The sequence below is a fragment of the Triturus cristatus genome, chromosome 5_1, assembly GCF_964204655.1.
Source record: "Triturus cristatus chromosome 5_1, aTriCri1.1, whole genome shotgun sequence".
Taxonomy (NCBI): Eukaryota; Metazoa; Chordata; class Amphibia; order Caudata; family Salamandridae; genus Triturus; species Triturus cristatus.
In genome coordinates this window covers 170,371,388-170,397,842 of record NC_140587.1, presented here as the reverse complement: position 1 = coordinate 170,397,842, position 26,455 = coordinate 170,371,388, and the positions used below count along the sequence as shown (strand labels likewise).

Genomic DNA, 26,455 nt, shown 5'->3' with positions numbered 1-26,455 from the left:
GGGACACCTTGTGTGCCCCAGGCAGTGTCTCGTTTCATTCATCCCTCCTTGCCCCAATACACTAAGGCCTGTCTGGGGTGGTGCTCGCACCTCCCAAGGCAGGAAACCTATTGTCCAAGCCTCCCTTGCCGGGATCACTCCCAGCAGCAGGAGGTCAGACTTGTGTTGTGGCAGCAGCATCCATTTTGTGATGCTGGGGCTCTGGTTAACTTTAACCGGGTAAGTAGGTTTCAACATGTCTTCTCCCTCTAGAAGGGAGGGATAATATCCTCATCCCCAGAAATGGGATGGGGGTATTATTCCAAAGTGTTAGACACCTTACACAACATGTTTTGATAAAGCCAAACCATAGTTACCATAACCGTTTAAGATTATAAGGCACTTTAAGAGTATATGGTAGGCTATATCATAGAACAGCTATAAGGACATAGTTCCGAAAGCTGCAGACAGGCTCAGCTCATGCTAGAGCACCATCTCACATGTTACCAATCCTGCAGGATTGTTAAGGCCTGCCATAGGAGTGGCTGATGGGTACACATGTGTCTATATGTAAGATAGGTATAGGAATACTACACCTAAGCAAGGAGTGATTACACGACCTTGCCCCAGCTGAGTGATCAGCCAGTTGTGTCATAATGGAAGGCCAGGCCGGATGTGGCATAATACATGCTGCAGCCCCTGGTAGGCCTAGGGTACACCTATGCCCTGGGTACCTAAGGTACACTGTACAGGGGCCAATAAGGTGATCCTATCCAAATGGGTTATGCACCTAAAGTACATAGTATAAATTTAGAGGGAGAACAGCAGGGCTGTGGGTCTGGTTAGCAGGCCCACAGCCACATCTAAGTCGAAAACCAGTAAAGCAAAAGCAAAAAGTGGGGGTGAACATAGAAAGCAGACCCTACTCTCCTACACCCGGTCGCACCTGATCTTCTTCAGCACTCTGGGCAGAAGTGGTATAGGCGGAAAGGCGTACAACAGACCGCAACTCCACTCGCGACGAAAAGCGTCACTGAGCGAGTGCCGCCTTGGAAATTCCAACGCGCAGAACTGCTGACATTGCGCATTCTCGTTGGTGGCGAATAGATCTAACCAAGGCATGGCTGGAGGGGTCGTCTCGAAGGGGAGGGAGTAGCCCCTTTGGACGATTTGCAGCACCCACCTGTCCGAAGTAATGGTACAGCAGTGGAGCAGGTGATGGCGAACCCGGCCTCCCACTGGCGAGGAATGGGCCTGAAAGCTCGGACTAGGAAGGCTTTGAGGCGGATGCTGCCGGGGTGGATGTGGACTGACCGCGTCGTCCTCCAGTACCGCCTCGGCGGAAACCACGTCCGCGACCGCGTGCAGGCTGGTTCTGCGGCCGGTGGCTAGGCGGACGTGAGGAGGTGCCCCTTCCTTGGCCACGAAAGGAGCGAAAAGCGGAAGTTTGTGGCCGCGGGCCGAGAGACCCAAGGACGTGGCCGTAGCTTGGGAGTCCTTGAAGCGAGCCAGCACACTGTCCGCTTTCTCACCAAAAAGGCGAGCGCCATCAAAAGGCATGTCCATGAGTGTGCTCTGGACATCCCCTGAAAAGGACGTGGACCGCAGCCAGGCATGACGTCGAAGCGCCACCGTGGTAGAAATCGCCCTACCCAGCGAGTCCGTAGTGTCGAGTCCACATCGGATTGCATGGCACGCTGCATCTCTCCCATCGGCCAGAGCCGAGGAAAGCCGCGCACGGGCCAAACTGAGCGAGGAGAACAGCTTCTTACCGAACTGTTCCAGTCTTTTGGAATCCCGGTCCGGAGGAGCGGACGGGAAGGAGGATTGGGAGGTAGAGGCCTGGATAACCAAACTCTCGGGGTGGGGTGTTGGGACAGAAAACTGGGGTCGCCCGGAGCAGGGCGGTGGCGCCTGGCAACGTTCCTATCCACAGGAGGGACTGTGGAGGGCTTGGACCAGGTGCCCTGCAGAACGTCAGTGAGGGCCTCATTGAATTGCAGCAGAGGCTCAGTGGAGCATGCGGCAGACTGAAGCACCTCAGTGAGGATGTTAGTCCTCACAGCCACGGCAGGCAGCTCAAGCCCAAGGGCTGCGGACGCCTTGCGCAGCACCACAGAAAAAGCTGCATCCTCCTCCGAAGCCACAGTCGGAGGAGAGATGAATCCAGTGTCCGGTGAGGTATCCAATCCACTGGCCTCCCCCAGTCCATCTGCCCAGTCCTGAGAAAGTTGCCCCTGAAGGGCCATAGGGTCCTCAGACCCCTCCCATTCGCCCCAGTCATCCGATTCCTGGTAAACAGGAGGAATGATCGGAGCCGGTCGATAGACAATATGTGTCTCCAGCGGCGTCAGGCGGCGCTGCAGCGGCGTCGGGACCGGACAGGGGCTGAACCGGGGATCGACGTCGACCGGAGTCGGCGGTGGTACCGGTGTCGGCGCCGGCGAAAGAGGGGTAACGAGGTCGACCGGCGTCGACGGGGGCCCAGGCTCGGGCCCCTCGGCGCCGGGGCCGCCGGCACGCGAGGTCGCCGAGTCCGCGGGGCCCGAAGACGAGCCAGCGGGCGTCGACGGCGGGGCCAGGCTCCTCATGGCCGAGAGGAAGGCACTGACCTCCGCCGGCGTCGCGTCAGTCCCAGGGACCGGCGGGTATGGGGACTTGCACGGCGCCGGAGTGGAACCACCCGGACCCTCGGCCGAGTCGCGCGACCGGCGAGGGGAGGGGAGGGGAGTCCGAAGAGCGGTGTCGCCTCTTGGACTTCTTGGCGTGCTTCGACTTACCCGAAGACTTCGAGCCAGACAAGCGACGATGTCGAGTGCGGCTCCGCGACCGATCCTTGGACCACCTCCTGGACCGGGATCGAGAGGGGCGCGGAGCCGAGTGGCGAAGCTCGAGAAGCTTGCGGGACCGCTGCCGCCTAGCTTTCGAGGTCAGGGCCATACAATCGGAGCACGACTCCGCGTCGTGGTCGAGGCCCAAGCAGTACAGGCACCGGCGGTGATGATCGGTCACCGACATCAGTCGGTGACAGTCGTCGCAGGCCTTGAAACCAGGCATCCTACCGGCACCAGAGTCGAGAAGTGACCAAAAAGAGTCGAAAAAGTTAGTCAAAAATTGACTAAAGGGGTAGCTCTCCCGGATCAGCGCTTACTGGCGCGGAAAAAAGAAGAACTGATGTCAGCGCGCGAGGGCGGCGTCCAAGTACTCCGACGACGTCATTCCGGCGCACAACGCCGACGAAGGACGCGGAGCCGCAGACGACGCCTAGCGACGCGCAAGGGGTATTGCTGACGAAAAATCTTCCGGATCCAGGCTGACGCCTGGGGATAGTCTAAGGTGAGGAATCTAACGACCGTGTTTCTTTCAGATCCATGAAGTCCTGCAGGACAAAGCAGGCAAAATGCCCCTCTCTGTGAACCTGGCTTTCCAGACAAAAGTGCTTTGTGAACATATGAAGGGACACCCACAGCTGCATGGCATATGTCTAGCACAGGGATACTGCATGCCTAAGTAGTGGTAGCAGTTTAGGCCCTGGTAGAATCAGCACATAGTCTTTCCGTAAAGCTGTGTACAGTCAATTTTAATGCAGAGCACGATCCCGTGGCAGATGGTTCTCTTCTGCACTGCTTGGCCTTCTTCCCGCCAGAGATCTCCACAAAGATGAAATCCGGTATTCTTCAATGTAAAAGCTGAACGCTCTTTTGGGATCCAAGCGAAGGAGCCTCTCCCCCTCTTTAAAGGGAGGAGGTAGAGCATACAATGCCAGCAAGGTGATGGTTTGACAGACGTGCAGCGGAATCACAACTTTTGGTTGAAATTATGCTTGCATCCGCACAACCTGTTTGTCTGGGAAGAAAGTAGTGCATGGTGGATTGACACAAAAAAGCTTAAAGCTCACTCACTTGCTGTGTCACGGTTATGGCGACGAGGAGCACCATCTTAATGTTAAGGAGTCATAAGAGACATCTGTGAAGCGGCTCGAACGGAGTCCACATCAGATAAGTAAGGACCAGATTAAGGTCCCATTGAGACATTACAAAGGAAGAAGGAGGAAACATGTTGTAACCCTATCAAAAATCGCATCAGCTGTTGCCGTTCAATCTTCCAGCATGAAGGTGCGAAGGCATGGGTGCAATACCTGCCTTGTGATGCGATAGCAAGTCGGCCCAGAGGGGCAGCCTGATCGGAGAACTGATGCTCAAACCCAGGAGTACTTGATACCATAAAGTCCTTACCCAATGTGGAGCCATTAGATGACTTGGGAGTTCCAAATTCCACTTGTGGCGGAACAGTTCTAAAAGAGAGACACCTTGGAAACCCCACACGCAGAAACGCTGGGGAGGTTGTGCATTCTCAGAAGTGGCATATAAATCGAGCCAAGGTACTCACTATTTGCAGAAGAGGCCTTGCGCCACCTCTGGCAGAGACTGCCACTCATGATCCCATAGGCGCCAATGGCAGAGTTGGTGCACCCTGGCATTCAAATACCCCGACATATGGTTTACCACCTGGAAAATTCCTTGGCGGTCCAGTCATTTCTAGAGGCACAACTCATCCTGGCACAGGGTCCAGGACCTCACCCCGCCTTATCTGTTGCAATAACGAGTGGTGATGTTGTCAATGAGCACCTGGCCCCAATCTTCCAAATGGACAGAAGGAAGGCTTTCAGTGGCAAGTGGATGATCCTCAGCTCCAGAAGGGACTCCAATCAGAGGCCTCGGACCTCCACCTCTTCCATATGGCTGCCTTAACCCAGAAGCTATGCATCGATCACCGCAGTCAGATCCGTATGGGTTAAAGAGGGGTGTGCCGCAGACACAACCGCAGTCCAGCCACAACTGCTTGTCTTTCACAGTCTCCTCTAAATTCTGAGCATAGTCAGAGAAGTCCCCTTGATGTTCGGCCTACCGGGACTTTGAATCCTATTGCACCGTCTGCATATGCCACTTGGCCTGCCAGTAGGCCATCAGTCCCAGAAGCCTTAGAGTCAGCCTCACTAAAATCCAGGACCGAGGCTGAAAGATCAGGATCATAGGCTGAATATCCTGGATACTCTTTCCTGTGGGAAAGGCATGAAAGTGGAGTGTGTTTAGAATCACTATGATGAACAGTAGCGTCTGAGAAGGAGTCAGGCGTGACTTCGGCATGTTGCTAGTGAACCCTAAAGATGACAGGAGGTTTGTCGTAGTTTGAAGGTGGTTGACTGCCTATGCGAGCTGGCCTTCTACAACCCGTTGCAGAGGTGGGGAAAAATTGGCAGCCCTGACCTCGGAAGGTGTGCTGCTACCACTGTCATTACTTTTGGGAACACGCGAGGGATGCTGGTAAGACCAAAGAAGAACACATTAATCTGAAAACGCTTTTTGTCCCATCACAAACTGTGGGTAGCGCCAATGGGCCAGCATGACAAGTATATAGAAATAGGCATCCTGCATGTCTGACGCCACCATGCATTTTTCAAGGTCGAGGGCAGACCAGATCTGGGCTGGGTGAGTTTTTATAATTTCTCCTTCCTGGAGGAAAGCAGTGAAAGGGCACAGGTCTAAAATTGGACAAAGGCCTTTGTCCTTCTTGGGCACTAGAAAGTAATGGGAACCACCATCACCTAATTCTTCTAGCAGTGGCACCCTCTCGACATCCCGTTTGACAAAAGGGCTTCCACGACCTGTCGCAAAATGGAAAGATGATCCTTACTGAGTCACTGGGGGAGGTTGAAAAGTGCAGCAGAGAAGAAAGGAGAGGATGCGTAAGGCATATCCGTTGCAAAAAGATATGCAGAACCCATTTGCCCGATGTATTTCCCTGCAAGGCTGGAAAGAATTGGTGGATTCGGCCCCTAACTGGGTGGGTGTGTGCCTGTGAGGCCATGCTAAACACATTTTGTATTTTGGGGTGGAGAGGTATACGGAGCAGCCCAAAGATCTTAACCAGGGGTGGCGAGCAACACGGCCTTGACAGCAAAACATGCTGGCAGTAAGGGGCAACTCTACCATATCTGCAAAAGGAGCAGTGGAACTGGTGTAGGCTGGCAACATGGGGCAGAAAGGCTGAGAGAACGTGCAGCAGCTTTCCACCCTTTAAAATGCTCTAGAGCGGTATCAGCCTTGTCCCCAAAGTGGCAAATTCAATCGAATGGCATGTTCATCAAGGAGGACTGGACATCACCTGAGGACCCAGTCGATCACCTAAATCAGGGGTGGGGAATTCCTATCTCCCGACGCCCGAGACATCTAGATTTCTTACAAGGGCAAGGGGTTTTAATTTCTAACTTGTCCAAAGGACAAGTAAACAGGCTTACAGTAATCTGATACAGAGCAGTTTAACCCTCTTGGTCACATCCAGTTAATAAGGAGCTCTGAGCAGTTCATTGGCAGTGAAAGGGTCAATTCAAAAGCTGGGGCCTGCACTTCAATTTCACCAGAGCAGAAAAACAACATGATTGAGCTGAGCTCAAAGTTGCAGCTCCATATAAAACATCGACAGCACTGTCAAGTAAGAGTCATTTTGCTTTCTCCCGAGGCTTTCAGGCCCTCCTCTGGCCCTTTCCTTTTCTTGGAGCATAAGATGCAGCTCCAGAACACACTCATCACTGGAATGTAAGAGGCTGGGCCTCTTGGCTCATGCTCTGACTTTAACCTTGTGACCCTCTGCCTTTTATTCTGTGCTTCACCCTTTGGCCTCAAATCGTCCCCAAGATCCCTCCTACCCTCGCCTCCGGGGGCCTACAGTAAAGCCCATGCTTTCTCTTCTCTTGCAGCCCCTGCACAACCCTCCTTTGCACTTTGCCTTTCCTGTGCACCTTATGTTTCACCCAGTGCCTGTACTTGCTAACCCTGCTCCCCTTGGCCTCTCATATCTTACCTCATCCAGGGCTTACATTAAGCTCATTAGTTTACCCATGGGGAATTCATGCAATCCTCAGGCGCACCCTAATTTCTCTCCTTGCACTGGGCCTCTCCTCTCACTTTGTGCATGCACCAGGGGCATCTGAACACGCCACTGTAGCTAACAGCAGCTGTGGAGTTCTTGATGGGCCTCTTCTTTCTACAGATCCAGACAAAGGTTCATAATTTACTTGAAAGGGTTGATGGATATATACATGGATGGATATAAGGATGGATGGAAGAGCGAAAGGATGGAAGAGCGAAAGGATGGAAGAGCAAAAGGATGGATGGAAGAGCGAAAGGATGGATGGATGAGTGAACGGATGGATGGAAGAGCAAAAGGATGGATGGAAGAGCGAAAGGATGGATGGATGAGTGAACGGATGGATGGATGAGCGAAAGGATGGATGGATGAGCGAAAGGATGGATGGATGAGTGCAAGGGTGAATGGATGGATGTGGTGAAAGTGGATAGATGTGTGTGGATGGATGAGTGAAAGGGTGAATGGATGGGGTGAAAGTGGATGGATGAGTGAAAGGATGGATGGTTGAATGAAAGGGTGGATTAATGGATGAGAGAGAGTGAGTGAAAGGATGGATGGATGGTTGAATGAAAGGGTGGATTAATGGATGAGAGAGAGTGAGTGAAAGGGTGAATGGATGGGGTGAAGGTGAATGGATGGGGTAAAAGTGGATGGATGGATGGAAGGAAGGATGGATGGCTGGGTAGATTGATTGAGGGGTGGGTGGAAGGATGTGAAGATTGATGGGTGGGTGGAAGGATGTGAAGATTGATGGGTGGGTGGAGGGATGTGAAGATTGATGGGTGGGTGGAAGGATGAGTCAAACGGTGGATGGATGGATGGATGAGTCAAACGGTGGTTGGATGGATTTGAGTGAAAGGGTGGATGGATTTGAGTGAAAGATGGAAGAGCAAAAGGATGGATGAATGGAGGGATGAGTAAAAGGGTGGATGGATTTGAGTGAAAAGGAGGATGATGGGGTGAAAGACGGAAGAGAAAAATGATGAATGGTGGGATGAGTGAAAGGGTGGATGGATTTGAGTGGGATGGAGGAGTGAAAGATGGAAGAGCACAAGGATGGCTGGATGGAGGGATGAGTGAAAGAGTGGATGGATACGAGTTAAAAGGTGGATGGAGGGGGTGAAAGTGGCTTAATGGATGAGCGAAAGGATGGATGGATGAGAGGAAGGAGGGATGGATGAGTTTGAATGATAGATTTGGAGCTGGAAGGAAAGGTTTGGCCAGGGGTGTTGTGAACCACTCGATTCAGCAGCTAAAGCGGGCTGGAGCTCTTGATGAGCCGCTTCTGTCTGGAGCTCGACAGACAAAAGCCCATAATTAACGTGTAAGGATGAGTGAGTGAAAGGATGGATGTGAGTGAAAGGGTGGTTGAGTGACAGGGATGTTGGATGGACGATGGATGTGTTGTTGAAGGAAAGGGTGAAAAGACAGATGGGTTGCAGGGTGGATGGTTCAGTAAGCGAAAAGATGGATGAGTGAAAGGGTAAACTGATGGATGAGAGGAAGAATGGGTGAGCGAAAAGATGGACGGATGGATGGCTATGTTTGGGGATGGATGGGTAGATTTGGATATGGATGGGCGGATGGATGGATTGACAAGCAGAATGGTGAAAGGCTGATTAAAGAATGAATGGAAGCTAATGTAAAGGTGAATTGTTAGATATCAGTGGGTGAATGAAAGGATAAATGTGTAGGTCTGCAGAAAAGAGGCAAAATACGGAAATCACTAGTTTTCAAATCCTTCTATACTATGGGCCTGACATAACCAGAGAGGCTATTATCCGAGCTCTTCTATAATGAGTGCTGCCATTATTTGACGGTGCACATCAAGGCACCAAAGGGACAAGTGGATTTTGTACAGGACATGTAGATTTATGAAGCTACCTGTCCCATGGACAAGTAGATATTTTACTAAATTCCACACACCCCTGCCTAAATGCATGGCAAAAGGGATGTAGACGGAATCGGTGGTGTCCAAGCCACATCGAATAGTTAACTAGGCTGCGCCACGACCATCTTGAATTGCTTCAGCACACCATGGAGGACTTGCGCCACCAAGTCCTACAGGGCATGGAAATAGCAGCCCAACAAGCAGCTGGTGTTAACTGATCTATGTGCCAGACTGCTGGATGAAAAAATGTGTTTTCTAAACGTTTACACCCACTTCAATTCCCGTTGGGGGACTGGTCAGGAAGGTGCTGGGGTTAGACCTGCTCGTGGAGTCTTACACCGCAAGACTTTCAGGACAAGGGTTCTGCAAGAGAAAAGAAGGGTCACCTGAAGCAGGGCAATGGCACTGGACAATTTGTTGGTTCCATCCAATAAGGTATCAGTCAGAACCTCATTAACTGGAGGAAAGGGATCAAAAGATGTTTGCTTCCATTGGAGGACGCCTGTCAATACATTGGTTTTAACCTGCACAGTGGGGAGCTGCAGTTAAAATGCTTCAGCTGCCCTATGCATTACCAAGGCATAAAAAGCGTATTCCTCTGTGGCTGTTCCAGGGGGTGAGAGTAGGCCCATTTCCAGGGAAATATTGAGACCAGTAGCCTCCTGTAAGTCATCATACCAGTTATCATGATAGGGTTGAGTGAACACGTCCAAGGTTGCAGTCATTGTCTAAGTCCACACCAAAAAGGGAATGCTGTGTGTGTTCTTCCTTGTGGAGTAATTCAAGAGGGGGAAGTTATGCCTTGGCGTCGGAGAGAACTATTGGGACGTCCTAATGGGACCTCTTTCACCAGCGTAAATGGAGTCTGCATCGGCTTTGAAGTACCCTGAGCTGGTGTAGTGCCAGAAGCAAGTTTGGGACTGGAGTCTAAGGCGAGACTGGCTTAGAGGAAGAACCCGCTGGTGATAGTGCAGATGGAGGCCAGGGCTTCTCGTCTCCTTGGGGCCCAAAAGTGCTCTACAGGGAGTTGGTATGTATCCAAAGAGCCGGAGCATAGCTGCGCAGAACACTTAGTTCTGATGTGGCATGGCTGCTGGATGGGGAATCTCAGGTTGTGCTAGAACATAACATTGTAAAGCGCACGTTCACCTAAAGGTCTCTTGGCGCTGAATAACAGATGTTTATTGTTAGACAACTCAATGGTACTCATTTTGTTGAAATTCTGTTTATTGAAGTCAAGCAAAGCATACTTACACATCGCTGCAATGATAAACAAAAAAGGAACATTACAAGGTAGGGTGGAGAAGATACCAGAGGGGCAGGATTCTACCCATTCAAAACAAAACGAAACAAAAAAACCACCCCTGCACAACAAACATGGTGGGGTAACATATGGCATGGGACACAAGCAACAAGGCCAAAGTCTAAGGAGGGCTCGTGAAAAGGGTCAAAATAAGGCTGCCCATATAGAGTCTGAACATCCCGTAAAAGGAAAAACGACACCACAACTTGACTGGGCATGCAAGAAAAACCAAGCGGCTAAAACTCCCATGTAATGAGTGTTATCCCCACCCAATGAGTAACTATATCACATTGCAGCTATAAGAAATTTATCGACCTCAGATGGATAAAAGGCTGAGTGGACGCACCGGGATTTGAACCTTTGACCATGAGGTCGAACACAGGCCCCTGCAGTGGATGCATTAGTCCACTGAGCCACAGGAACCAGCTGCATCATTGTCTCCGGTGTCAGATGACTTCTTAAATGAGATCAACAAATGTGGCACCGTCCCCAGGCTTGTTCAGGCAAATGCAAGTGTAGAGAGGGGGAGGAATACCGCTTAGATTTTATGTGCTGCTTTTCAGGCTTACCTGAAAATTTGGTCCGCAGCGAAGTTCGGCCTCTGGAATGGCTCGTTTGATGTCGGGAAGGGAACCGAGATCAAGCTCTTGGCATGGACCGCAAATTGGAGCAGTCTTGTGCTTCACCTCGTGGTCCCCGATGGCCTTCGGGTTCATCGACACGCTGTTGCTTCAGTCCTTGGAGTCGTGGCTGGACTCCGCGCACTAAAGGTATACCTGGCTGGTGACGGGCTTAAAACCAGGTATGTTTGTGGGGGTAACATCGCTTGCACACTGAAGAAATAAATGGGGTAAAATGTCTCAGACAGGAAGGGAGTTTGTCGGGGTAACATCGCTAATATTTCTATGATCTGATTGACTGAAATTGTATTCCTTTGCTCATACCATGGTACATTTGCACATTCACTGTACTCCTATGAGAAGATTTCATATATAACACCTAAAATTTGGGTGTGAGTCATATCTCTTATGAGACACTCCGATGCTACTAAGAATGCTGGTTTGATTCCTTACTGATCTTGCTACACACTTGGGACATAGCATTTTCCCTTGATTTTGCCCATTTTACTGTTCTAATGACCTTTATGGCAAGGACTTGATGCACCTCCTTTCTAAATATTCTGTATTGAATTATCCTTTGAATTTTTTAAATAAATCCTTTACATTTTTCATTCCACCCTAGAACTCACTTATTGAGTCTGTCCTTAAATTGACGGTATTTTTATTACGTTGTTTTGTACGTGATCTTGGGACACATCGCCTCGTGAAATTGAGGTTTAACACCATCGCCGATCCACCCATCCGTAGGCGTGCCGTTGAATTTTTTGGGGGGGGAGGGAGTACAGATTTTTGGGAGTACCTCCTTGCCCACAAAAGCACAATTGGAATCTGCACCCATGGCAATGGATTCTGTCCTAAATCTTGCCTCAACGCACCACTCTATGCATATGGTGATGGCAGCTCTCAAGGGTGGACTTTGCCAACAATCTTTTTCTCACCTGCCCGGGATAGTTCATGTTTAGCTGGACCTGTGAGTGGTGATTAGGTCCTGTTGTTGAATGAAGGCATGGTAGGTGCTGGGTCCATCATGACAGCACCATGACTACTGGTAACTCACACTCAAGCTGTTGTCCAATGTGAATGAGGGACGAGGAATCTTCACCTTGCTCTGCCATGTGCTAACTGCGTGGGACACAGACAAGGCTGCTGTGCCAAGGCGACCCCAGTTGTAGTTGCCTGCCTGTACCATCACTAGACACTAGGCACTCGGGAAGGTAAGTAGTGAGGCTGAGCAAGGAGATGGAGAGAGAGAAAGATGAGATGAAAGAAAATGCCTAAGTAACTGACATATGGTTGAAAACTCCGGCTATACGATGTGTACACGTGGAAAATTAGTCAACCAGGGAAAAACATTTTCTGACACTCTGGCACTAAGCTGATGTGTAGAAAGACACTTTGTTTATTTGCTAATAATGTAAAGCAAGTATTTGAGAACAAAAGAACATCTGATTAAAAACATATGCAGATGTATATTTTTTAAATATCTCAAGCCAATTAATACTGATTTCGGAACACACAATTTGAGATTACAGCTTAATTCACTTGGTTAGGAAGGCTCAGTTATTTCACATAGCTTTTGAATATTTAATGACTACTGCTTTATACCTGCCTGTTAAATCGATGGCATTTAGCTAGTTTCTTTGTGGTGCGGTGGTAAGTGGCATGAGGGGACCTTAACCACTGAGCAATGTGAAGCAAGCATGTCACCAGTGCACGTAATCTCTTACCCCGTCACCATCAGGATTCATGTTTGGCACCCACCTGAGACAGCCCAGGATGTCAGTCACTACCTTCAACTTTATGCCTCCTGGGGCTGTTCATTTGGCTCACAACCTGCACTATAGACCCTAAGACTTGCCAACCGCCATGATGTTCCAAAGAGGATGTATCTGCAACAATCTCTTGATCCCTGGGACTACATTCTTGTCTCCATAGTACTGTTTCAAATTCTCTTTCTTCCTACTGATTCTACTGTTCATATATTCGATCTTTGGAGCCCTAGTTCGAGATATGGCGGGACAGGGAGATTCCATTTTTTGGGTCCAGGTATTTTACCTCTGGTTTCCTTCAGGCTACAAAACTCAAAACTGCAGAAAGGGCAGCACTTCTCCCAGTTTCCTGGCCATAAAGGTGGGCAGGTAGGCAGGGAGGGTTTTAGCCTAGGCGAATTTAGGGATTGAGCAGAGTAGCTTTTGAGGACATTCGAGCAGGGTTCCTGGGCCATGACCCGGTTCGGGTGCGGACGGATGCACAGGCTTGCCTTTTGGTGTGCCTGCATCCCAGGCGCTGAGCGTGTCCACTGCGCACCTACGTCCCAACCGCAATTTAAGGCTGTGCAAATTACTACTAGAGCGCTGACCTCACTGCAGTCTGTCTGTATGGCTGAAAAACTAAAGTTCAGACTTTATGGCCGGAAAACGAGTATACAGTAATTCAAGGCTTTCTGATTCCACCTTTACGAGTGATTCACCCTTCACAATTCAGATTCAAGTTTCACCATTTAAAAGTAATAAGCATTCAACATAGCATTTTTTTTAAACAATAAAAGCTATTAAAAAATGCGATCCTGTCAGGGCAATTTAACTTTAACCATCCTGAAGAGCTGCGGTGCAGCGCTAGACTCCTCCAAAAACGACCCCACTCCTGGCAAATCTCTACACATGACACATGATCAATCTCGGTTGACACGTTGGCTTTACACAAACCAAGGCACACCATTCATTAATTGCTAAGACGCCTCCTGACTTTGTCCAGCTTTGCAACATGCAGCAGTAACACAAGTTTCAGATTAACTTCGATATGCATTCACATACTTTTATTAAAGAAACAGTAAGCGACCTTCAAATTAATTTTAATTGTGTAAACAATGTAAACACTTAATATACTCTTATGTATAAACACAACAGGGTACACAAAAATATTGAGACTTTATTGAAATGTTCTTTGAATAGGTATATTTAACTAAATATTTTGAGTCAACACGCAGTTTGATAACATTAGAAACCCACCACAACAAAAACAAACATCTGGACTTCTGTAATAGACGTACTATATAATTGTCTTCTGTTACTCACACAACTCTGGGTAGACAGTGTATACTTAATTCTTTTTATTCCACATAATCATTAATTATTTCTAATTACGTTCTAGGGGTGCTCTTGAACAGCACACTTACTTCAATGGCAATTTCACATGAGAAACCTATTGCTTTATCAGGTGGCGTTACAGTGACACCCCTGCAGCAAAAGAGCTGAGTGCGATATGACGACAAATGTTTATGTAATTGGCAGTTTGCAATTCGTTGCAGTCATACAGGGAACGCATTGTTATGGTTACACAGGTTAACACAACAGATCATACGAGTGCAGCAGACCGTCCAGTGTATGTGTTACAAAGAGCAAACTGGACAGCAGGGTAAGGTCCAGAAGAAAACGGCAGAATATTTCACAAAGATTTCCACCCAAGCAAGATTACAGTACATTTATCATAACACGTCAAAATGTCCTTGTATGAGCATCACCTAAAAAGGGTGTCACAGTTGTTATTCACAAAGAAAATTACTCGATAACAAGACCAAGTCACTAGGTTTTGAAAACTGCTGTGCCTTTCTGGAAAACAACCCTAAGTCCGAAAAAGACGAGAGAGAAAAAAGCTGTTTTAGGACATTACCATGTCAAAGGATGTTTTCAAAGCTTTTCCCATCTTGCTTTTCTATTTTGTAGAAAATCCGTATTCATTAGTATTTTACAAATAAATACCCATAATGATATAGTGGTCTTCCATACATTCACATCCTAAATCACATATTCAGCGTTTCCCGGATACACAAGTTATGAAAAACTTGCACTTAAATATTTTGTTCCACATTTTCTGACCAACGAAAGCCATATGCAGAATATATTCAGATGACAAAAAGCAGGGTGAGGTTAGGGACCAATGTGCTAAATTCCTTATCTTTACATTTTGCTTGCATATAGCCCATGGCAGTTTCGGGATGCTCTCCTACAGCATGTAATATATACACCAAGATCCATAATGACCAAACAAATGCACTGATGTAATGGCTTCACCTTCCAAGAAATCCTTCCTATACATGAAGGATCTCCAATTCTACTCCAGAAGTCCTTATTCCATCAGCTTATGTCAGTATAGCACTGTCCTCCGTGATATTACCCGAAGGGTGTCATTTTACTTGAACAATGATGAACATGCAAGTTTTATATAATGATTAGGTTTTAATAAGCGTTCTTTTATTACGGCTAAAAAACCTTACATCATTGCAACTTATCTATTTGAATGTACGAAGAATGGCTCTGCACAACTTGTGTTTGTCAGAATATTTAATCTCTTCGATATTTTATTAGGAATTCCTCTCCACCACTCCACTTAGGTGAGCAGATTCAATATTGAGCATGGTACTCACATGTGGCCGGAGAGTGGAAAATGGCCCTTACATGTCTGCTTAATAAAAATAATAAATCCTTCCTTGAGTTCAAATACATATTTTAAAAGGAACTTTTCTTTGAATAGTACAGGTTGCTCTAATCTGTGAATGACCAAATCTGATCCACTGTACCCCACATGTGATACACTACTTTACGAATTTTGCAGACAAACACCTCTGATGTGCGATAAATGATCTGAATTGTAAGTGCTGTCTAGGCTTGAAGGGCAAACATTTGTCAAGATACAAAAAATATAATTTTTTCAAATGTTAAAAGGTGTAGTAGTAACCCCAGAGGATCAGCCACCATCTCCACCCTCACTTTGCTTCGAAAGCTGCAGCTTTCCAAACATTAATTGGGCTTCTCCCAATATAGCTTATTAAACTAAGAGCCAGAGTAGTCGCAATATGTACATATTTTACATCGAGACAAAACCTACAAAACGTCTTCCAAGCATGCCCTTGGTAGCGATCTTTCCATTCAACTGGAAGGGGTGATGCAAACAAGGTAAACAACCAATAAGTAGTTACCTTCATTATTTCCTTCTAATTCCAGACTTCAATACCATCACCAGCTGCAAGCCAACATTGTTTGCTGAATGTACACGTGAAATAGAATATCGATGACAGAACCTTCAAGCACTTGTAGAGGTTCATAGCAGCATCACTACAGTTTGCATAAAGCACTTCTACGAAAAGGCGAGCTGGCCAAATGCTTCTCAGGAATGACAAACCATGCATTCTGTAGAAATCCAAGATTGGGTCTCCCCTCTTTGAAGTAAAATACAAATAGTAAAGATACAGTACATCGAGGCAAATGTGCTTCTTCAACAGCAATAAACAAAAGTAGTTTGGTTCTTGGGAAACTGAGGGGCGATACTAAACGATGGCAATGAACTCTGCAAACAAGAGGTCAAAAGTTGTGGCAAGAAGCACAGCAGCCGAGTGTCAAAATAAGGGACTAGATCAAGAGGTGTGCGTCTCGCAGCAATGCACTACTGTTTTTATTTGGAATAAGCAGCCTGAATTCAATACTGACTGGATTTCTTCAATCAACCTAACAGACAAACGAGAAAGCAAGAAAATAAAGACTATAATTCCAAGAAACGTCAAGGTTTTAACATAGGTCCTAGGCCGTCATAAACCATCTCCTTTGCATATGGCTATCCGCATGCCCTCTCACCAGCTACAGATACATACATTACTGGAATGCAGCATTTATTATTTCCATCGCGTTTTAACTGTTAAATTGTGGCACTGCCGAGCAATTAGTAAACACACAAATCAAAGTTTATGAATGGGGAAGAGGGAGTATGTCTCTCTTTAGTTTTCACTTAAGTGCATTTTAACATGTAACAGTAGACAAAGTGCCAAAACAAATATTTCAAAAACAATGACATGATTCTTTCTCTGTCGCACGAACCTCGGAGACTTTCCTCCACACTTGATACAGGACATGATTTTTTGAGAACTGAATGCCAACAAGTCCAACATTAGAGTGGCATGTACATTTTTAGGCAAACAATATTCAACCTGCCTGGCTGGCACAGCAGTCGATATTTACACTACCCAAGTTCAGTCGCACCCATTTAACCGAGAGGACATGGCTGAATGTAGATGTGGGTATATTAACCTCCCAGTATCATTTTCTTGGCATTATTTGTGAAGATATAACAAGAGTGCTTATAAATTCCATATATCCTCAGGTTAGGCAGACAATTCTCAGAATTCAAAGTTTTCATCAGTCATGTCAATAGCCCAGGCAAACTTGTCCCGTTGCGTCTTGTTATAAATCTTCTCAATAGGCACGCCAAACTTCTTACACCTGCAGACAAAGGGTACGGAATTGGTCACTCACAAAAAACAAATTTACAGAACCCTTTTTATCTATAGCAGTTGCATCTACAAATTTAGAACGTTACTGATAAAAACCAAGTATTTCCTATGCTGCCATATCTAGGGCGTTCTGTCATTAAATGGTACCCTTGCAGTCCAGTGTTTGGGTAACAATGAGTGGAGCAGGGGGCTTCATAGAAGCATTTACCAGTGGTGTAAATTCCGACACAGTCCTGGCCAAGTACGTGTCCTCCCTTTAGCAGCCAATCCAAGTGACTCAGACAGCGTTCCCCTGTCCAACTCACATTTCGAGTGTTGTGTTTCCCTATCCCATCTATCAGCAAGCAACATCTACTTCTACCTGTAATGAACTTCATCGATAGGTGACTACATTTTGACAAGTCAAACATATTGGGTAAAAAAGAAAGAAAATGCTGCTCAAAAAACACTGGATTTCAAAACCTCAAGACGAATGCACAGGTAAGTGTCCGAGTCAGTATAATGGTCAGCGTTACATTTATAATTGGGATAAGTATTAGGTGTAGGGAAAGGAGAGATGATATTAGCGATATGTTGGAGTACCATCTTACCCATTTGCTTTTTTTATTTATTTTTTAGTAAAAACAAGGGAATAAAAGGAAACCATGCATATCTTGAAAAACAAAATGAAATACAAAGATTACCTAGTAAAACAAAATATACCGAATGGGTCCAGATATGTGTAACCCGGAGGTTAATGATAAGTAAGCTCTATTTAAACAAAACATGAAACCACTGATAACTCGGACATCTAGTGATACATAACATTTGCCTGGTCTCCTGCCACGCATTCCAAACCCTCTGCATACATCATCCACCTGGCCCACCCTCTGTGTCTTCCATTCCCCCTCCCTGCCCAAAGCTAAGCTCTGTGCCGCTGCCAATGGTAGTTTTAAATAAAAAACTCGATTTGTTAAAATAATCCCTTATGACAGGTTTCAACCTTCCTTTTTAAATGCTACTAAGTCACCCCTTAATTGGCCTTATTGCCTATAGAGGGAGGATATGTGTTATGTAAAGGTAGGACATGTAAATGTTAATGCGGATCATGACCTTACAGTGAAATATCCCCAAAAGCCGTTTTCACTGTTGCAAGGCTGGGTGCTTCCATAGGGAAACACTGGGCTACATTATTTCTTTTAATGTATGCTAAATTCAGATTTGTAACAACTAGAAAAATATTTTAAGGAATCATTTTTATAGTTCTTTAAAATCCAATTTAATGTTAAAATAGAATTATGTCTAACTATTAAGCAACAGGTACTTAAAAAAAAAAAGTTACTATTTTCCTGCCTGAATCCTCTAGACGTCTTTCTGCAAGTACTGAATTGTCATCCGACTGCTGATTGGCTCCCTGGAAGAGAAATGTGGATTGCTCCAAGGACAAAGGGCTTGGGTGTGGGGAGGTGTTCGCCTACCCTTGACAGGGTGGCCTGGTGGCTGTGCCCTAGGACTAGGTACACTTCCCTGTCACAAGCAGACACCTGACCTGTCCCCTTCCTTTATTCCTCTAGGCAACTTGCTCCAAAACCAGTGTGGGAGGGAGCTGCCCCAGAACTGGTTTGGAGTAACCACAAGGGAGGAATTGCCCATTACCGTAGCTACACCTCTAAGGTGCGAAGTAAGCTCTGACCAGGGAAAGGCAGCTTATGCATATTGGATTGAGACAGAATGTTGTACGGAAGGGTTGGGGCAGGGTAGGAGTGATGGTATGGCATTCTAGCATTGGCCAGGTATGCCTTACATCTAGAATGTTCCACCCACATCTAAAAACCCCTGCACAAAGGAGAGATAGTGAGCAAGACACTGGACATGGACGGTGACAACACCAGAATCATGGACAGCTGGAAGGAGCAGTCACCAGATGACCTGCTAAGGACTGTCTCCAGCTGGCCTCCGGGACTAGATCAGTCTCTCCAGAGCCAGTGGCACTGATCAACCTTATGTTCCCTCAGGGGCAGCTGGAGGTAGAACTGGGCTTCTCTCCCACCCCAAGCGACCTGTACGACAACCAGGAGGCTCTTGGGATTGGGAGCGTGGGCCGGGTATATAGTTGGCTGACAGCAGAGAGGCTATGCAAGAAGAGGAGAAGGCTGACACAGGGAGCCAGTGAAACCAGCTCAGCGCAAAGTGTGCCCTTTGGCATCCTGTTGAAAATGTGTCTGATGGCTATAGCTCACTGTTGTAGACAGTAGGCAGCAGGACACTTCTTAGTAGTTACAAGTTAGGTTTATTAAGTTACAGCAGAGCAACACACCTGGCCAGCTGACCATACCATCAACTGACAGGAGTAGAACCCTCTGGTACAAGTTAGAACACTGACAGGTATTCTGGGAGGCTAAGGAGGTAAGAACACTAAGGAAGGGCGAATGACCACTGTCAGCCATATTACATGAAGAATCAATATACAACATATCTTCCTCCTTTACAGAAAAAAGAATTAAATAAACAAATCACAAAAATGAAGCTTAAAGTATGGGAGACAACAACAATAATCATTAAGTTAAGAAAGATAGGAGGTCTACGACGTCTTGAACTATTTTTAGTTCAAAGGCAAAAGAGTATTTTGGGGCAAAGATTGTAAACGTGAAGTGTGAGGTGAGACACAACACTCAAAACAACCAATAGGCATCACCACTACCTACTCCCCTTAGACTGACAAAATCAGGAAAAGACAGTCCACTCTCTCAAATCCGTTTCCGTCCATCAACACTTTCCGCTCTAAGTTGAAGATGAACAGTTCAACATACGCCTCCGTGCTTTACAGATACTACAGTCTTAGATACTCTTCGAGAACTCCAGACTTAGATATTCTTCAAGATTTCTAAGTGCAGTATCGCATGTGATGTTATGAGATTAATTTTAGCTTGAAGTTTTCTCTCTTCAAAAGATGGACACAGTCTTAGTTGTGACTAGCTTTGTCTTTGTCTAGTTCTGGGACCATTGCCACGGTTGTGGGCCCCCACTTAGTTCTAGTTCTGGGACATTTGTCCATCCTTGATGTTAGCACTGGGACCTTTGTCCACGTTTTTTGGACTTCCTGTCCAGGCTCTCTCTGTTCCGATTCTGGGACATTTGTCCGCTCATGGTGTTAGCACTGGGATCTTTGTCCCCGTTTCTGTGCAGGTTCTCCATCTTGGTAATGGGACAGTCATTTTACTCCTTCTTCCGGGAGGAACTTTGTCCCTTCTGCTCGACCAACTTCCATTCTTAGATTTGGAAGGAACTGTGTCCCCTCATGGTTCTGGGACCAGACTTTGCCCCATCTGTATCTGGTTCTGGTGTCTCCAAGCTGATCTTAAGCTTTTTGCCCCCAATATGGGCTGTCAGAAATGTTCCTGCTTTTAATTCCCTGGTACTGAGTGTTTCCATCTCATTTCTGGTTTAGTTTACTTGGTGCCAAGTGTTCTTGTTTTTTTGTGTGTTTTTTTTTTTAACTTCAATGGCACTAGGTCACTCCAACACCCTTATGACCACATCTTAAAGTGCTGTGTTTACCGGCATGATAGCCTCTACATTTTCTGGTTAAGTCAGAATTTATCAACGTGGCAGTAGTTGGGTATTACAAAGTCATACACCTGCAGCAAGTCTCTCTATTTCCCTGTGTGTGCGATAACACAGATTTAATGAAAATAAAATACCTCATAGTCCACAAGGTGACACTCTTGTCAAGAGTTTCACACAGTTACAGACTTTAAATACACTTACGAGTGCACACACCATCCAATTCATTGATGTTCCTAAGTTCAACCTCCAAGAACAATGCCAGTGATTTGAACCAGGAGTGAACACTTTAGTATATGATCGAAATATGAGGTCAGATCCCTTGACAGAACGTGTGCAGAAAGCAGGTAAAAGGTGTTTTTTTTTATGTGAAGCTCCATGGCAACACTGAAAGCGTCAGACTCTTACAAGCCCATAGCGTAACTTGCGGAATCTTTTTCTTCCCAAAGTACACAGGCATCAGACAGGCAGTGCTTGCGCTTTTGTCACTCTTAGATTTCGCGACGTATATTCAGGGAGTCAGTTTAAAGCAAGAGTTCGCTTACCAAATTCGTTCCTGCTTCACAACATAGAGATTAGAGACAGGCACGTTGATGCTCGTTTGCATTGTGTTCCGCTAACCCTTTTAATAAGAAGCAACAAAATGGCTGCCTGGCGTCGTGTTGTGTAATTTCACGTTGCACGATGACGCGCTCTGGGAGGGCTGCTATGCCAACGCAGTGCTCCTTGGCAACAATGAGAGGTGTTGTAAGTAGATTAGGTAGGCATCAGGACACGTCTTCTGGTTACAAGATAGGTTTATTAAGATAGAACAGCAGAGATAAAGCACTTCGCTAGCTGACCAGACCATCAACTGCCAAGACTAGAACATTCACATACCAGATAGAACACTCATAGGTAGTGAGGGAGGTTGAGGAGACATAAACACAAAGAATGGACTACTGACCCCAAGTAGCCATAACAAAGCAAGCACATATATACAACATATCTTCTTCCTTTACAGAAAACACAATAAACGCTTCAAACACCCAACAAAAGCTTAAAGCATGAAAAGGAAAAGCAAGAAAACATAAAACATGTAGGAGGTCAACGACCTCTTGGACTTCCAGATGACGAAAGCAAAGGGCAGGATAAGAAGAGGATCACAATGAGAATCATGACAAAAATCACGATGACATGACCACCTTCTTCCCTTCGTTTGACGAAAAACAAAAAGAAACAGTCTACTCTCTACAATCCGTCCTTGTGGCCATCAAAAACGGGAAGAGACAGCTTACGCACTCCAATCAGTTTTTCGTCTGTCGCGGCTTACTGCACACAGTTGAAGATATAAAAGTTCAACAAAAGCCTCAAATGCTCAATAGTTCTGGAAGAATGCTCCCAAAGAAAAATCTTAGCCAGATTTCTTGCAGTCTAAAATGACGCTCTGGTACTTTTCTTGGGTTAAAGACCTCTCGATGTAATTTGGGCCTCTACATTAGACTTTAAATTAAATTTCTTAGTTGACAAACTGTCTCAGTACTAAGGCTAAAAAGCCCGGCTCTAGTCGCGGAACATTTGTACCGGTAGAAAGAACCTCCATGTCACGATTTTGTCTCGTGGTACTGGAACTCTTGTCGTCAGACCTCTAGGTCGTGAACTCTCCTGGACAAAGGACACATTTTCCCTTTCTTTTCCTATCCCGGTACTGATTTTATGACATCTGTTGTCTCCCGCTAGATAGGTTGGAACTTTAGTTCTCCATTTACTCCCTTTTCCTTTGTCTTCGTCTCCTTACGGTGCTGGGACATCCTTTGTCCTCTCGCAGTTTCTGGTTTCGCCGGTCCTGGGACACCATAGTCCTCTCCCGGTCGTGGTCCAAGGCTCACTTCCTTAGTCCTTACTTTTCCCTGAAACAGGGTTAGGGTTGCAAGATCTTCCCTAAACAAAAAAATTTAAATAGAAATTCCACTTTGCAATTTCAAATTTTCCACTAGCGTCTTTCAATTTTCCATTTACTTTGCAATTTTCCATTTGCATTTCAACTCTTTAAAATTTTCAAAACTTCAATACTTTTGAAAGGTGGCATCTTTTGTTATCCTTTATCTGCCACACCTGCTATCGGACTGCTCTCTGTGAACGCTAGAATTAAGTCAATTACACTCTCCAAAAGTTGACGCTAATTGATGAAAGTACTCCTCTTTGCGCCTCTTCGCTACTAATACATATATGTGCTATTGAACATCACATCCAAACAAACACTGTTCCAGTTCTTAACGTACAAGGTTTTAAAACTCTGGCGCTGTTCACACTTTTACTCTTACAGCCGTAGTTTTATTCCAGCTTACCCATGCGGATCAGAAAAGCAATGCAGCCATAGGTTTTACTATTCACAAGGATTAATTCCATATAACACTCCTTCTGCCAATGAAAATTACAATCCATATTGTGAAATATAATTTACAAAAAGTCCCTCGAAAATCCACCAGGTGGCAGTCTCGTAAATGGATTGATATCCTTAAAATGGACCCATCTGTGCATCCATTTAACGCTTTAACTTATGGCTGGTCTCCGTGCTAAAAGGACAATTCAAAACTAGTGTGACATAAATTGCTGATGCTTGCTGATGCTGGGTGAACTTTGGCACCTGTAATTTCTTTTGAGTAAAAACCCTCGCGCCTAAAACGGAACTGCCAGTGCTTCGATAACCCTAAGAACACATAACGCTGCATGCGTTCACTAAACCATTATTTTTTTTTCGACATTAAAGTGTGTTACCTGATCCTCGGTGAAATAATGATGGATGTGCTTGTCGCGTAGCGTCCCGTAAATGCCGTTACCCTGGGAACCACCAAACACAATTGCACAAATGGCTTCCTGACGTTGCGTCATGCCGTCACACGCTGAGCTGCCTTGCACGATGTGATGCAGAAAGAACTTCTTCGACCATAGAGTGGTAGTCAGAACAAACACTGGACATTCTGAAAAAATGACGAACACGCAGCCTCACTGCTAGTCCCCACAGAAGTTCCACGACGTCATCAGTAAGAGGATGGCAGCCAAAAGGGAAGGATCAGACTGAACAAAACCGGTAAGACAAAGACTTGGACATGCCTCGCTTTCCGCTTAAACAGTCTCGTTTTTTTTTTCCTTTTAACTCATTATACTCATCCAAGTCTCAAGATGTCATTTAGATAGTGCTGGAGCAGAGTTTTCTTTTAGAAAATTCAAGGGCTTTTGAAGCTCTGGCATGTCTATGCGTTTTATTAATTTATTAATAATTAACAATTAATTATTTGTCTTGTGCAAGTGTGATTTTACTAATCAATCCGTTTGTTCAAACATAAGAGAAAGTTATACGAGGGTTAGCTTATTTGTGCTGTTTCTGTTTAATAATAACGTGCAAGTTTTTATGTTTAAACGTTGCTGTGTGCTAATTATTTTGAGCACAAAACGCTGTCTGAATTAATGCTTTTTTATGTTGCAAAAGCTAGATAAATGCATACACATAAGGGTATTAGTGGGGTTAACACTGTTTAATCATTATGTTGTAGTAACGTTTATTTTGTCTCTTTAATTAAGATGGTCTATTGTGGCCTATGAAGGCCTTAACCAAGTTGACTGTATTTCGAAGCCTGGCTGTGGCATATTCTGTGATGTGGCAAGGGAGACCCCTGCTGGAAAAAGGTCGAAGACAACTGACCATGGTCCTTGTTGTAAAACTTTCCATGAGGACATCAGCAGTTTGGAGGATCTCCAAAAGAAATGGAACGTCCTTGGCAAACAAAGGAGCTTCAGAAATGAACAATGTACCGTGGCTCGGCTGCCGAGGGAAGTTGAACAAGTTGGATACTTTAATAGTTTCTGTTTCTTGGTTCCTGTTCCGTAGTTCACGTCTTGTGACTTTTCCTGAGCGAAGATTTTCAGATGTAGCAATGTTACATCCCTTCCTTCTCGCTCTGCTCAGTGATACAGTTTATTCTGCAAACTTTATGTGTGTTTCCATTGTAATTTTCATTATAAGAATTGTTAGCTTAGGGAGAGCTTTGCCACTTGCCATTTTACCTTAGCCGCGTGAACTTGCGTTGCTGAGGATCGATGCTGAGGGACTTCGTCTTGAGAGACTTTACCGAGAGACTTGTCCTGACCCGTTCTGACACTTAGTTAGAATAGGTAACTATGAGAAATGATTTATTCTGATTTTACTTTGACTAATTTTAGATAAAGCAATATAACTTTTAAACATGGTGTTGAATATTCTTTTTTGTCAATTATTGTGTACATTTTGATCATTATTGTATAGATTATAGAGTATGATTAAGGACAATCACTATAATCAGGTCCTATCGTCCTAGATATAGATGCAGGGTGGTTTAGGAGTTTTCTTCCCACAGGTTTATTGCTGGTAGAGTATTTGAGCGTATGTTAGTGAAATGGGCCCTAGCGTATGGTGAATGTATGTGCGTGTAACTGTGAGATTACTCTATCCGTGGTAGTGGGCATATTTTAGATACCCTGATCTCTATCAATTTCTCTGGTAGCAGAGGATGGTTATAGATGGTTGTCTTGATCTGATAAGATAAGATTGCTTGTATATTAGCTTATTGATTATTGATTTAGTTTGATGATATTGATATATGTACTAATACTATATGTTGGAGTCGTCATGTTGAGTTATATGTAGTGCTTCTGGAATTTGGAAGCTGGTAGCAGTTCCGTAGTAGAGCAGAGGAAGGTGTATATGCTGCTCTCGGGAAAGACGGGATTGTAAGGAATTACGTGTGACAATTGAAGTTGCGCGCGTTCACATTGTCTGGGTTCGGAATCAGTGACATTGTATGTTACTATTAGAATATTTCTGGTATATAAGGAGTGTGTATCGTAGTGAAGGTTATCTGTGAAACTCTGGTCTTAAGTCCCAGGGATCCGTAAGGATTGCCGTTAAAGCTTATTGCGGGAGGAGTAATAGGTATTCTCTGAACTTGTTTGAGGAACTGGGCAAAGTTGCTTAGTTAATGTATGTCCTACTACAGAAACAGATTGTACGCTGTTCTCGGGAAGCAGGATTCTGTGTGCATGTACTATATTTTTCTTGTATGAATGTGCGTGAATGAATATACATTTATTGATTGTAAGACTCTTTGGATAAGTCCCAGAGGAAACAGTTATGAGATGTATGAAAGTTGTTGACTCTTGAGAAATAGACTTTCTTTTACTATTCTGTGGTTAGCGAAGCAGACAATGGAGATGTTTTTATGTTGTAACTAATAGATTTTGTAGAAATTTTGACACGAAGTCTACTGAGAGATTTTTGTAAAGGAGGGGTAGACGAGTGACAGAGACAGGAGACAGAGACTGCAGCGACTGTTGACGTCAGAAGGTCCGCGCTCTGATTGGATAGTGGACCAGAATAGGGTTCGCGCTAGGATTGGTGCGTTAGTGTGAGTCGCGCTGCTATTGGTTGAAAAGCTCGTATTGTATATTTATAATACGGAAAGAGTAGAGAGTTTTGGTAAGCGCTAAAATGTATTACCAAGAAGAGAAAAAGAAGAAAACCCTTTTTGGAAAAGTTAAGAAGTGGTTTAGCAAGGATAAAGAGGTTAAGACGAGAGAGGGTGAGTTGCTACCTCCAGCGAAAACACCTGCATCCTTTATGGCTGCGAAATATGGATTACATACCTGTATATGGTTGCAGAATTGGGTTAGATATACTAAAGAAGATGGTGTTCTAGCATTTCCAGAACATGGTTCATTTAATTTGGCCGTGTTGAGAAATTTACGGGAAAAGATGGCATGTCTGGACCCGAAGCCGAGACCTACGCAGTTCGAGGCTTTAGTGGAATGGGAAGAGGAAGTACATAATCGAGAAAGACAAAGATCTGGAGGTCAGTACAGATATATGTTTGGGAGGAGACATGATCGTGAAACACATC

At 45.3% G+C, this 26,455-nt stretch overlaps 1 protein-coding gene across 2 annotated transcripts in view; it reads right to left on the bottom strand.

The window, feature by feature from the left end:
- Nucleotides 1–13,555: 13,555 nt before the first annotated feature.
- The window catches only part of TOP1MT (DNA topoisomerase I mitochondrial), a 977,649-nt gene continuing 964,749 nt past the window's right edge, over nucleotides 13,556–26,455 (bottom strand). For both annotated transcript variants that reach the window (XM_085604773.1, XM_085604774.1), the window contains one exon: nucleotides 13,556–16,989. In XM_085604773.1, coding sequence (XP_085460899.1) covers nucleotides 16,887–16,989 — 103 coding nt within the window. In that variant the 3' untranslated portion in view covers nucleotides 13,556–16,886. The remainder of the gene's footprint in view (nucleotides 16,990–26,455) is intronic.